Genomic DNA, 14209 nt, shown 5'->3' with positions numbered 1-14209 from the left:
TTGTGTTTGACTGATCCTGTCCCTGTCCCGTCCTTCTCTCTCCCCTTTCTCTCTCTCTTTTTCTCTGTCTCTCTCTCTTCCCCCTTTGTCTCTCTCTTTCTCTTCCCCCTTTGTCTCTCTCTCTCTCTTCCCCCTTTCTCTCCCTCTCTCTCTCTCTCGCTCTTTCTTTCTTTCTTTCTTTCTTTCTTTCTTTCTTTCTCTCTCTCTCTCTCTCTCTCTCTCTCTCTCTCTCTCTCTCTCTCTCTGTGTCTCTCTTTCTCTCTCTCTCTCTCTCTCTCTCTCTCTCTCTCTCTCTCTCTCTCTCTGTGTCTCTCTTTCTCTCTCTCTCTCTCTGTGTCTCTCTTTCTTTCTCTCTCTCTCTCTCTCTCTCTTTCTCTATGTCTCTCTCTCTCTCCTGTCCTCCCCCCCCTCCAGCCTGCTCTCAGTTTTGTGCTGTACATCCTGGCGGGGTCGGTGGGCTTCCTCACGCACTACCTGATGCCCCAGCTCCGCAAGCAGCTTCCCTGGTTCTGCCTGGCCCACCCAGTGCTGCGCTCGCGCGAGTACAGCCAGTTCGAGGTCCGCGGTGAGTAAAGACCGCCAGAGCCAGGTTAATGAGCGACGGGCCGCGATGCACGCTGTGAAGTTTGACGTCGGGGATCAAAGATTTAACTAACAAGTTGCCACTGAAGTCTGTCTTTAGCGTCCGTCTTTAGCGTCCATGATGTTTATGTGGTAGTGGCAGGGCATGGTGGGGGATGTTACATTTTTTAATTTTTGCTATTTTGTTAATATTCGCTCTTTTGTACATTTTCGGTTAATACTTTGTTTCTACTTACTTCTATATATTGTTGTTTTATGTACTATGCACCAACCACACCAATCCATTTCCTGTATGTGAAAATGAACTTGGCCAAATTAAAGAATTGTGATGGTGATTGTGTGTCGCTCAGATGCGGCCCAGCTGATGTGGTTTGAGAAGCTGTATGCCTGGCTGCAGTGTGTGGAGAAGTACTTCATCTACCCCGCAGTGGTGCTCAACTCCCTGACCACCGAGGCTCACGCCGTGGGGCGCAGCTCAGACAAGACCATCACTTAGTAAGTCAAGTGAAAGTGACTCTATGGCAGAGGTGGTGTAGACACACACATACACACTCCAAATTCCACCTCTGCATTTGACCCATCCAGGGAAGTGACACACACACACACACACACACACACAGCACCCAGTGACTCACACACAGTGAAGTAAAGTTACACTAACCCAGGGCAGTGAGCTGAGACGATGCTTACTTTTCCATCTGGGTTTTTTTAATGTGACACTATTCAGCAGGATAGCTTTATGACTGGAGCGCAGATCCTGATGCAGTGCAGTCTGAGCTCTTGCTGTCTCTCTCCTGAACAGCTAACCCTCTGTGGCACTGTAAAAAATAACCAATGGAGAATTACCCCCGCAACCATATCTATTTATTTCACCCTTCCTGTATAACCCAATACCATATAGTATTTATTTATCCACTTTGCACTATTGTTTATCCATTGCACTGTTGTATTCTATTGTTTTGCACTGTTGTACTGATTTGCACTGTTGTATTGTTTTGTGTTGTGATGTATATATGTGTAATATGTGTAAGCACACTGAGAGCCACTGCACGAAGACAAATTCCTTGTTTGTGCAAACTAACTTGGCCAATAAAAGCTGATTCTGATTCTGAGCATGAGTCTTGTGTGTTTCACCTGTGTCTCTCTGATGTGTGTCTCTGTCTCCCCCTAGTGGCCGCGCTCTCTTCATCTCTCTGGCGGGCATGAAGCTGCTGCGCTCCTCCTTCTGCGCGCCGTCTCTGCAGTACGTCACCCTCTGCTTCACCGCCCTCTTCTTCCGCTTCGACTACCCTCACTTCTCCGAGTCCTTCCTGCTCGACTACTACTTCATGTCCGTCCTCTTCAGCAAGGTTGGTGTCTCGCCCCCCCCCCTCCTAATGTCACTGCTTTATGGACTATGTACGTGGACAGAACTGGACTAGATGTCACATGAAATAATTGTTATCGATGGCACACAGAAGATGATGGTAATGTGTGTGTGTGTGTGTGTGTGTTTGTTTGCAGTTGTGGGACCTGCTGTATAAGCTGCGGTTTGTGCTGACCTACATCGCCCCTTGGCAGATCACCTGGGGCTCTGCCTTCCACGCTTTTGCTCAGCCCTTTGCTGTGCCTCGTATCCTTCTCATGACCTCTGAACTCTTGACCTCTGAACTCATGACCTCTGCGACTGGCACTGAGTGAACAGGACCAGAATCCAATGGGTTTTTAAAAAGCATCATCAACACCGTTTACATTTAGTTCATACATACATAGTCTATATGGTGTCTTGGGGGGGGGGGGGGGGGGGGGGTTCTTTGCTAAACCAGTACAACCAGTCATGAACGGATTGTGTTATATCGTTCAGATTGAGTTTGTTAGGCATTTATTTTATATTTCAGGAAAACTAAATAAAATGAGATGAGCCGTGTCCTCAGTGTTGTCTTCTCACAGGATGCATGAACTCTACTAGTCTGGATGCTATGTTCCCTAACCCTCACCCTGTCCCAGATTCGGCCATGTTGTTCGTTCAGGCTGTGTTCTCTGCCCTCTTCTCCACGCCACTCAACCCTGTTCTGGGCAGTGCAGTCTTCGTCACCTCCTACACCCGTCCCGTCAAATTCTGGGAGCGAGACTACAAGTGAGTATGGCAGTAGTTCAGCTGAGCAGTCCGTAACATGAGCACACTGTGTTCATTATCATCATCATCAATCAATCAATCATCATCCATCAATCATCATCATCCATCATGCGGACATTGATTCCGATGCCTAATGATGTTGATTATTCTCACTCCGCAGCACCAAACGCGTGGATCACTCCAACACACGGCTAGCCACCCAGCTGGACCGCAATCCTGGTGAGTCCCCGTCGGCCCTCTCCTGCCCTCTCCTGCCCCTCTCCTGCCCCTCTGCCCTCTCCTCTCCTGCCCCCTCTGCCCCGTCGCCCCTCTCCTGCCCTCTCCTGCCCCTCTGCCCTCTCCTGCCCCTCTGCCCTCTCCTCTCCTGCCCCTCTGCCCTCTCCTCTCCTGCCCCTCTGCCCTCTCCTCTCCTCTCCTGCCCCTCTGCCCTCTCCTGCCTCTCTGCCCTCTCCTCTCCTGCCCTTCGCCCCTCTCCTGCCCCCTCTGCCCCGTCGCCCCTCTCCTGCCCCCTCTGCCCCGTCGCCCCTCTCCTGCCCTCTCCTGCCCCTCTGCCCTCTCCTGTCCCTCTCCTGTCCTCTCCTCTCCTGCCCCTCTGCCCTCCCCTGCCCCTCTGCCCTCCCCTGCCCCTCGTCCCTCCCCTGCCCTCTCCTGCCCCTGGTCCCTCTCCTGCCACTCTGTCTGTGCACGTTTTGGACTGATGTGCAGCAATGTTATTATTGCTGTGACTGATTGGTGTGTCTGGTTGACCCGTGATGGCTATCTCTCTGTCTCTGAAGGTGCCGATGACAACAACCTGAACTCCATCTTCTACGAGCACCTGACCCGCTCGCTGCAGCACTCCCTGTGCGGGGACCTCCTGCTGGGCCGCTGGGGCAACTACACCACGGGGGACTGCTTCATCCTGGCCTCCGACTACCTCAACGCCCTGGTGCACCTCATCGAGATAGGCAACGGCCTCGTCACCTTCCAGCTCAGGGGCTTGGAGTTCAGGGGTGAGTCAGAGAGGAGAACATCACAGCAAACTATCTATTATTGCCACAAGTTATGTTTCCTTTTGGATGTTCCTTTCGCTTTTTTTTATGTGAAACAGAGGCCTGTGTATGAATTGTGCTTAATAAACTTGCCTTGCCTACTACTGCTACTGCTACTAATAATGGTAATAATAACAGTAATAATATAGTTTATAGTATTACTCACTTCTTTTTTTTTTATTATTTTTTTTTAATCTTTATTGAGGCCATCAGGTTTCAAACAGCGTAGGATACTTTTCTATTTACATAATTTCTCCTGTGATAATTCAGCGCTAAACATTTAGTTCTATGTTTATTAATTCAGGAGTAGGATATTAGTTTTAGTACAGGAGCCTGATATATAAGAAAAACTAAATACAATAAAAAGGAAAGAAAACCAAATACAAAAATATAACCACAAGGATTTTTCATCTGTCAGGCCTTTTTTTTTTTTTTTTTTTTTTTGTGTTTCTCACTTCCACCATCATGTCTTCCCTGTTTTGCGGTGTGTCCATATTACCACTACTATGACCTTTTGGATGTTTCTTACGCTTTTATTCATGTGAGGCACAGTGAACTGCCTACTACTACTACTACTATTAATAATAATAATAATAATATAGTTTATACTAGTATAACTCACTTCAACATCATGTCCACGTGTCCATCTGCAGGTACATATTGCCAGCAGCGAGAGGTGGAGGCCATCACGGAGGGTGTGGAGGAGGACGAGGGCTGCTGCTGCTGTGAGCCGGGCCACCTGCCCCACATGCTCTCCTTCAACGCAGCCTTCGGACAGCGCTGGCTGGCCTGGGAGGTGGCCGCCACCAAGTACGTGCTGGAGGGCTACAGCATCAGCGACAACAACGCAGCCTCCATGCTGCAGGTGTTCGACCTGCGCAAGATCCTCATCACCTACTACGTGAAGGTACAGCTCCATGAACGACACGCTTGAGAAAAGAGTTTTGCTCTCTGTCTCTGTCTCTGTCTCTGTCTCTCTGTCTCTGTCTCTGTCTCTGTCTCTCTCTCTGTCTCTCTCTCTGTCTCTCTCTCTGTCTCTCTCTCTGTCTCTCTCTCTCTCTCTCTCTCTCTCTCTCTCTCTCTCTCTCTCTCTCTCTCTCTCTCTCTCTCTCTCGAGCATCACCTACTACATGAAGGTACAGCTCAATGAACGACACGCTCGACAGAAGAGTTTGGCAGATTTGTTAGGATTTTGCTACTTAGCGCCAATGACACGAACGACCGTGGAACACATCGATACTGATATTTGCAAATACTTTTTGGTTTGCAGCAGAAATTAAGCAGAATATCATAACAGGATAGACATGCACGTGTTATTGGCTACGTTGTCATGTTAACCTAAAAATAGACTTAGCATATCGATTGTTTGACAGACTGGCCGCTAACCACAGACTGGCCGCTAACCGCTGCAGCTACGCTAGTTCAACAATTATATGACCGTAGGTCACTTCATGCTGCCGTACTTTTATGGTGTCAATCTATTTACTCGTGGACCTTTTGCTTGTAAAATTGCTGGGTCCAAAGCATATGAGCAGCAGTATATATACCATGACATATTTTTTCCCCGCATTTATTAAGAGATCGGAATGATTGAAAACAACTCTCTTTATCTACTTAATCAGCCCTCTCTGTCTCTGTGTAACACCAATGAAGCCGAGCCTTACTGTGTGTGTGTGTGTGTGTGTGTGTGTGTGTGTGTGTGTGTGTGTGTGTGTGTGTGTGTGTGTGTGTGTCCAGAGCATCATCTACTACGTGAGCCGCTCTCCCAAGCTGGAGGAGTGGTTGTCCACGGAGGCGGTTCAGGAGGCGCTGCGTCCCTGCCTCAGCCCGTCCTACGTGGACAGTGACCCCACCTTCAACCTGAACATAGACGAGGACTACGACCACAGGGAGTCCGGCATCACCCCCACCTCATTCTGCATGGTGTACCTGGACTGGATCCAGTACTGCAACAGCCGCAGGCTGACGGTGAGACACACACACACACACACACACACACACACACACACACACACACACACACACACACACACACACACACACACACACAGATCCTGCCTCTGGGAAGACAAGCACACCGCATGAACCATGCTTCATTAGGTTAACTGAAGTCACGCCCGAGTATCCGCTGGCTGTCGCCAAATGCCACGTCAAACACGTTGACTTTCTCGCCAGATTTAAGATTGACAGGAACATTTAGCTGGCACCAGCCGCTCCGCAGTGACCTTTTAAGCAACGATCGGCTAAATGAACACTAATGGGCTTTTAAATTCAGCAAACTGCTCCTCACGGTCCTCTAGCATGTCTGTTCAGTGTCTGCACGCTCCAAAACAAACGGTATTCGTACGCAGGGATGCATCGATGCAGCGATGCAGCGGCCGTACATCGGTATCGGCCGATGTTTGCCTCTTTTAATGTTATCGGCCTATCGGTAATAAACTTGACTTTCACCGATGGTACTGGCCGATTTTTATGGCAGGCAGTTTTTAAAGAAAAATATTGTATTGTATTCGTTTTAATCTTGAATTTATATGGCATTCCCTAAGGGTTTATGCTTGTGTTTTGTAAGGCTGCATTGCAAGCATCTGTTTACAGTTGAAATGATGTCTTGATGCCTGGTGATATTATATTAAATAAAGTTTAGTTAAACTAAAGATTGTTTCATAAATCTGATTGAATTTGTGCTCATTCAAAGCTAAGAGTGATAAAGGGCTGACATAATTTAACACATTGCTTTTTAGATAATGATTTCATTATTTTCCTGGCACAAAAGGGTGAAATGAATAACAACAAAAACAAAATAAACAAATATCGGTATCGGTATCGGCCAAGAATTTCCATATCGGTGCATCCCTATATCGTACGCAGTCCTGGCTCTGCAAACGAGCCCGTAAACAACTCCAGCACACCCAACACCTTGCGTTAGGAGCACGGAAGAGAGGGGTGTAGTTGGATTAGCTGTTGAGCTCAAATATCATGGCCAGAATCTCAGACTTTACCTTTAACCTTTTGAAGTTAAACTATTTTGTGACTTAGTATTTGTTTTTAAACTGCATCACTGCTGAACACCTTTTTACTGCTTATATTCTGGTACTAACATCAGTTGCCTGCTCCACTCCAATGTCCATTTATGGCGAAGAAAAATAGCTTCCTAGTATGTGGGTAATCTGAGAAGCCTCTCTGAAAGCCTTTTTGTATTGATCTGTTGTAATATTACTGTGTGTGTGTGTGTGTGTGTGTGTGTGTGTGTGTGTGTTTGTTTTTGTTTTTGTAGCCCGTTGAGAGTGAGAGAGACTCCCCTCTGGTCACGCTGTGTTTTGGCCTGTGTATACTGGGACGCAGGGCGTTGGGAACGGCCTCTCACAGCATGTCAGCCAGGTAAGACACGTCAGAGCAACACACACACCCTATAGACACGTCAGATATACACACACACCCTATAGACACGTCAGATATACACACACATCCTATAGACACGTCAGATAAACACACACATCCTATAGACACGTCAGATATACACACACATCTTATAGACACGTCAGATATACAGTGGGGAAAATAAGTATTTGAACCCCTGCCGACTTAGCAAGTTTGGCCACTTGCAAAGAAATGTGTGATCTAGAATTTTATTGGTAGGTGTATTTTAACAGTGAGAAACAGAATATCAACTAAAAAATCCAGAAAAATGCATTTTATAAGATTTATGACTTTATTTGCATTTGATGCAAAAAATAAGTATTTGAACCCCCAAGCAAACAGCAAGAATTCTGGCTCCCAATGGCCAGTTATGTGCCCAAAAAGCACACAGATTAGTCTCCATTAGGTCTAACAAGGTATACCTGATCTCAACTGGTGACCTGTATAAAAGAAACCTGTCCAAAGAATCATACTTCACACCTTCAACCTCACCACCATGGGCAAGACCAAAGAGCTGTCCAAGGACGTCAGAGATAAGATTGTAGACCTGCACAAGGCTGGAATGGGCTACAAAACCACGGGCAAGCAGCTTGGTGAGAAGCAGATAACTATTGTTGCGATTATTCATTAATGGAAGCAACACCAAACAACTGTCACCCGCTCTAGGTCTGGGGCTCCATGCAAGATATCCCCTCGTGCGGAATCAGTGATCATTCGAAAGGTGCAGAATAACCCCAGAACTACACAGGGGGAGCTTGTGAATGATCTCAAGGCAGCTGGGACCAGAGTCACCAAGAAAACCATTGGCAACACACCACGCCGTAATTTTTTGAAGTACTGCAGCACTCGCAAGGTCCCCCTGCTCAAGGAAGCGCATGTACAGGGCCATCTGAAGTTTACCATTGCACACTTGAATGATTCTAGGGAGGATTGGGAGACAGAATGTGGTCAGATGATACCAAAATCAAGCTCTTTGGCATCAACTCGACTTGCCGTGTTTGACGGGGGGGGGGGATGCTGAATATGACCCCAAGAGTACATCATACCCACCATCAAACATGGAGGTGGAAACATTATGATTTGGGGCTGTTTCTCTGCCAAGGGTACAGGACGACTCCACCGCATCAAGGGGACTATGGATGGGGCCATGTAACATGGAATATTGGGCTTGAACCTCATTCCCTCATTCCCTCCCATTGAAAACACAACATTAAAGATTTGGAGAGGATCTGGAAAGAGGAGTGGACCAAAATCCCTCCTGAGATGTTTGTAAACCTGGGGCCGTATTCACAAAGCCTTTTATCTTACCACTAGGAGTGCTCCTAACTCGCGCTAAAACCTTTTACGTAGGAGTAATTTCTTAAAAGTGATTCACAACGGCTCTGAGACCTACTCATACTAAGGATAATACCAACTCCTAAGCTTAAGATAAAAACTCCGTTGCTATGGATGACGTCGCTTCTCATGCACGAGTTTAGAAGGGGTGAGGACGGTGATTGGTTGTTGACAGGCTCTCTCATTAAAAACTCATTCGTGACGTCTCTCTAACAATCCCACTATATCGACTGAAAATAAGAGAATAACCTAGGCTTCAAATTAAGTCATATTAAATAGTTATGGACAGTGCAGTTAGCAGAATGCACACGCATGATGACAAGTTTGTGCATCCAACGGGAATGACACTTAGCACGTTAAGAGAAATATAAAGCGATCAATATAAAATATGGCAATTGCATGTAATCAAGGCAGTAATAATTAAAGCACCCAGCAAACTGTTAGGATATTATATTTCCAGCCCTTGACCACTTCAAATATCAGCACATACGGCCCTTCAAGCCCTCCAATCTTAATTGATCAAAGCGAAACGAACGTGAACCGTAGCCTAGGCGAAAGCCTACTGGTCCCAATAGCCACTGTCACCCCAGCGGCATCCAGCTGGTAAGTTCCCAAAAACCTGCGACCGCTCTCCGTTGAAATGCACCAGTCATCGGTACATCCAGGCCACGGTGGACGAATTATTGTAATGTGTGTCCCGTCACTGGACATTCCTGCGATCGCCATGGAATTTACTTTGATATTGTGTAATAAGCGATTGTCTGGATAAACTGTTGGATGATGTGGGGTCTACAGTGCGTTGATAGTTTGATGAATTAAACGGCTTACTGATGATTCCCAGTGTCGTCAGTTGCGTTTTCCGCGAAGCCAAACAAAAATCTTTATGTTTCCAAACATTTCACTTCGGGACACATCGTTGTTTAAAGGCGTCATTGCATCCCGCGCTAATTCTACGACAATATTAATACCTTCACGGTTTAAGCAATGTCTTTTATCAATTCCAAGTCGGCTGCAGCCATCTTACGATTTTTTGTGAATAGGTCTTAGTGATTTAGGAGTCCTCATGAGGAGTTTTAAGCTGTCCTAGACTTAGGTGCTACTTTTAGGGATAAAATATTTTGTGAATTGCTCTTAGTAAAAAAAATTAGGAGTCCTACATTTAAGACTGACACGCCCATTATTTTTAGGAGTTTCTCCTAAATTCGCCACTTATGACCTACTTTTAGCCCTAAGATTCTTTGTGAATACGGCCCCTGGTGACCAACTACAAGAAACGTCTGACGTCTGTGCTTGCCAATAAGGGTTATTCCACCAAGTACTAAGTCATTTTTGTCAGTCAGTTTTGGGGGTTCAAATACTTATTTTTTGCATCAAATGCAAATAAAGTCATACATGTTATAAAATGCATTTTTCTGGATTTTTTGGTTGATATTCTGTTTCTCACTGTTAATATACACCTACCATTACAATTATAGATCACACATTTCTTTGCAAGTGGCCAAACTTGTGAAATCGCAAGGGGTTCAAATACTTATTTTCCCCACTGTACACACACACCCTATAGACACGTCAGACAAACACACACATCCTATAGACACGTCAGATATACACACACATCCTATAGACACGTCAGATATACACACACATCCTATAGACACGTCAGATATACACACACATCCTATAGACACGTCAGATATACACACACACCCTATAGACACGTCAGATATACACACACATCCTATAGACACGTCAGATATTAACACACATCCTATAGACACGTCAGATATACACACACATCCTATAGACACGTCAGATATATACACACATCCTATAGACACGTCAGATATACACACACATCCTATAGACACGTCAGATATACACACACATCCTTTAGACACGTCAGATATACACACACATCCTATAGACACGTCAGATATACACACACATCCTATAGACACGTCAGATATACACACATCCTATAGACACGTCAGATATACACACACATCCTATAGACACGTCAGATATACACACACATCCTATAGACACGTCAGATATACACACGCATCCTATAGACACGTCAGATATACACACGCATCCTATAGACACGTCAGATATAAACACGCATCCTATAGACACGTCAGATATACACACACATCCTCTAGACACGTCAGATATACACACACATCCTATAGACATCTCAGATACACACACACATCCTATAGACACGTCAGATATACACACACACATCCTTAAGACACGTCAGATAAACACACACACATCCTTAAGACACGTCAGATAAACACACACACATCCTATAGACACGTCAGATATATACACACATCATATAGACACGTCAGATATACACACACATCCTATAGACACGTCAGATATAAACACACATCCTATAGACACGTCAGATATACACACACATCCTCTAGACACGTCAGATATACACACACATCCTATAGACATCTCAGATACACACACACATCCTATAGACACGTCAGATATACACACACACATCCTTAAGACACGTCAGATAAACACACACACATCCGTCAGATATACACACACATCCTATAGACACGTCAGATATATACACACATCCTATAGACACGTCAGATATACACACACATCCTATAGACACGTCAGAGCAACACACACATATCCTATAGACACGTCAGATATACACACACACATCTTTGAGACACGTTAGATACACACACACATCCTATAGACACGTCAGATAAACACACACATCCTATAGACACGTCAGATATACACACACATCCTATAGACACGTCAGATATACACACACATCCTATAGACACGTCAGATACACACACATCCTATAGACACGTCAGATATACACACACATCCTATAGACACGTCAGATATACACACACATCCTATAGACACGTCAGATATTAACACACATCCTATAGACACGTCAGGTATACACACACATCCTATAGACACGTCAGATATACACACACATCCTCTAGACACGTCAGATATACACACACATCCTATAGACACGTCAGATATACACACACATCCTATAGACACGTCAGATATACACACACATCCTATAGACACTTCAGATAAACACACACATCCTTCATACACGTGGCCATCCATATTAGGCTGTGCTGAGTAGGAAACGTCCAACCCAGTGCCTCCCTCCTCTGAATGTGTCCTTCTGATGTTGTCATCTGGCAGCCTGGAGCCCTTCCTGTATGGCCTGCACGCGCTCTTCAAGGGGGACTTCCGCATCACCTCCCCCAGGGACGAGTGGGTGTTTGCGGACATGGACCTGCTCAACAGGGTGGTGGCGCCGGGAGTGCGCATGTCTCTGAAGCTCCATCAGGTGTGACATCCCTCTACTTAGTCCTAGTCTCACTCTTAGTCTAACTCTTAGTCTTACTCTTAGTCTAACTCTTAGTCTCACTCTTAGTCTAACTCTTAGTCTAACTCTTAGTCTAACTCTTAGTCTAACTCTTAGTCTTACTCTTAGTCTTACTCTTAGTCTAACCTTTAGTCTAACTCTTAGTCTAACTCTTAGTCTAACTCTTAGTCTTACTCTTAGTCTAACCTTTAGTCTAACTCTTAGTCTTACTCTTAGTCTAACCTTTAGTCTAACTCTTAGTCTAACTCTTAGTCTAACTCTTAGTCTTACTCTCAGTCTTACTCTCAGTCTAACTCTTAGTCTAACTCTTAGTCTAACTCTTAGTCTAACTCTTAGTCTAACTCTTAGTCTAACTCTTAGTCTAACTCTTAGTCTAACTCTTAGTCTTACTCTTAGTCTAACTCTTAGTCTTACTCTTAAGTCCAGCACCAGTACACCCCGGCAGGCTTCGTAACTGATCTCTCATCCCTTCTCTCTCGCCGGGCACAGGATCACTTCACGTCGCCGGATGAGTACGAGGACCCGGTGGTGCTGTACGACGCCATCACGGCCAACGAGGAGAAGATGCTGATCTCGCACGAGGGCGACCCCGTGTGGCGGAGCGCCATCCTGGCCAACATGTCCTCGCTGCTGGCGCTGCGTCACGTCATGGACGACGGCAGCGACGAGTACAAGATCATCATGCTCAACAAGCGCTTCCTGAGCTTCAGGGTCATAAAGGTAAGGCTGTCATGGTGGTCTTAATCTCTCATCAGAGGCCATTTTGTGTCCTGCAGGACAGGAAGATCTGTTTCTCTTCCCTTCGTTTATCAATTTTTTTTTCTAAGGTACCTTAACGAAGCTGTCGGTATGTTCCATCAAGTTTACTATGCCAGGATATAATGATTTGAGCCTATTTCAAAATGAGCCAGCAATTTCATGCCTACAGATCATCTTTCCATACCTGGCCCATGGTCTTGGTTCCATTCAGGTCCAAACTGGCTCACAGCTAAAGGAAAGTAGGTTGGGTATAGTGGAGGCGGGGTCAGTAGGGACAACACTAGGGTGTTCCAGTCAAAATAGCCCTGCTAATTATAGGGCATTTTAGAATCGCTCTCGCTCTCTTGCTCCCTCTCTCGTTCTCTCTCTCTCTTGCGCTTTCTCCCTTTCTTTTGCTCTCTCTCTCTCTAGCACTCTCCCTCTCTCTCTCTTTATCTTTTTGCCTCCGCTTGTGTTCAGTTGTGGGTACAGCCAGGCTTGGTGTGAGTGTCAATGTGATGGTCAGTTTCTTCTTAGGCCAGACCCAGTTGGCCATACTAAAATCCCATAAAGCAAGGCAAGGCATTGGCATGATATCCATGTTTAAGTCTCTGGTGGAAGCAAGGATAGTGGTGGAGTGTGTTCTACCAGGAAACGGGGAACTTGGTTCAGTTCAGGGGGAAATGGTGTGTAAGGGAGGGGTAGTTCCCATTGATTTCTACTGCTGACATAGACTGAATATTTTCAGTGGTCTTTCAACGTTTTTTTTGTAGTGTTTTAAAAAGGTCTCTCTCTCTCTTTGTCTCTCTCTTTCTCCCTCTCCCCCAACCCCTCTCTCTCTCTCTCCTCTCCCTCGCCCCTGTATCTCTCTCTCTCTCTCTTTCTCTCTCTCTCTCTCTCTCTCTCTCTCTCTCTCCTCCAGGTGAACAGGGAGTGTGTGCGTGGGTTGTGGGCGGGGCAGCAGCAGGAGCTGGTCTTCCTGCGTAACCGTAACCCGGAGCGCGGCAGCATCCAGAACGCCAAGCAGGCGCTGCGGAACATGATCAACTCGTCGTGCGACCAGCCCATCGGCTACCCCATCTACGTGTCGCCGCTCACCACCTCCTACGCCGGCGGACACACCCAGCTGCACTCCGTCTGGGGCGGCCCCGTCAGCCCACACAACATCTACACCTGGTTCATCAGCAGCTGGGACAAGTGCGTACACACACCACTGCATCACACACGCACACGCACACGCACACGCACACACACACACACACACCTCATGGCCAGCCAGTCAGACAGATATGCTCCAATATCTTTAATTGCTTTATGTCAGAGTTGTATGTTATTTTAGTTATTTTAGTGTTAAGCAAGTATGTTATTTTACACATTGATTTGTTGCGTTTGGGTTTATTTATTTTTTCATTCTGGGGGTGGAATGTATACAGCAATGAATGTTTGTGAAGCCAAGTCACTGTCATGCGGCAGGCAACTGTTTGTTTCATGACTTGTTTTCATGATCCCTGTCCATATCTATCTAACGTGTGTCTGTGTGTGTGTGTGTGTGTGTGTGTGTGCCTCCTGATCTATCTAACG

At 46.0% G+C, this 14209-nt stretch overlaps 1 protein-coding gene across 2 annotated transcripts in view; it reads left to right on the top strand.

Moving 5' to 3' along the window:
• LOC308373307 (pecanex-like protein 3) overlaps positions 1 to 14209 on the top strand; it is a 31136-nt gene that overhangs the window by 14773 nt on the left and 2154 nt on the right. For both annotated transcript variants that reach the window (XM_080848755.1, XM_080848754.1), the window contains 13 exons: positions 415 to 565; positions 933 to 1077; positions 1754 to 1931; positions 2086 to 2194; positions 2569 to 2698; positions 2859 to 2917; positions 3475 to 3690; positions 4383 to 4636; positions 5467 to 5697; positions 7004 to 7107; positions 11704 to 11851; positions 12380 to 12610; positions 13551 to 13825. In XM_080848755.1, coding sequence (XP_080704881.1) covers positions 415 to 565; positions 933 to 1077; positions 1754 to 1931; positions 2086 to 2194; positions 2569 to 2698; positions 2859 to 2917; positions 3475 to 3690; positions 4383 to 4636; positions 5467 to 5697; positions 7004 to 7107; positions 11704 to 11851; positions 12380 to 12610; positions 13551 to 13825 — 2231 coding nt within the window. The remainder of the gene's footprint in view (positions 1 to 414; positions 566 to 932; positions 1078 to 1753; positions 1932 to 2085; positions 2195 to 2568; positions 2699 to 2858; positions 2918 to 3474; positions 3691 to 4382; positions 4637 to 5466; positions 5698 to 7003; positions 7108 to 11703; positions 11852 to 12379; positions 12611 to 13550; positions 13826 to 14209) is intronic.

Source organism: Sprattus sprattus, assembly GCF_963457725.1.
Source record: "Sprattus sprattus genome assembly, chromosome: 1".
Lineage (NCBI taxonomy): Eukaryota > Metazoa > Chordata > Actinopteri > Clupeiformes > Clupeidae > Sprattus > Sprattus sprattus.
This window is presented reverse-complemented; position numbering and strand designations above follow the sequence as displayed.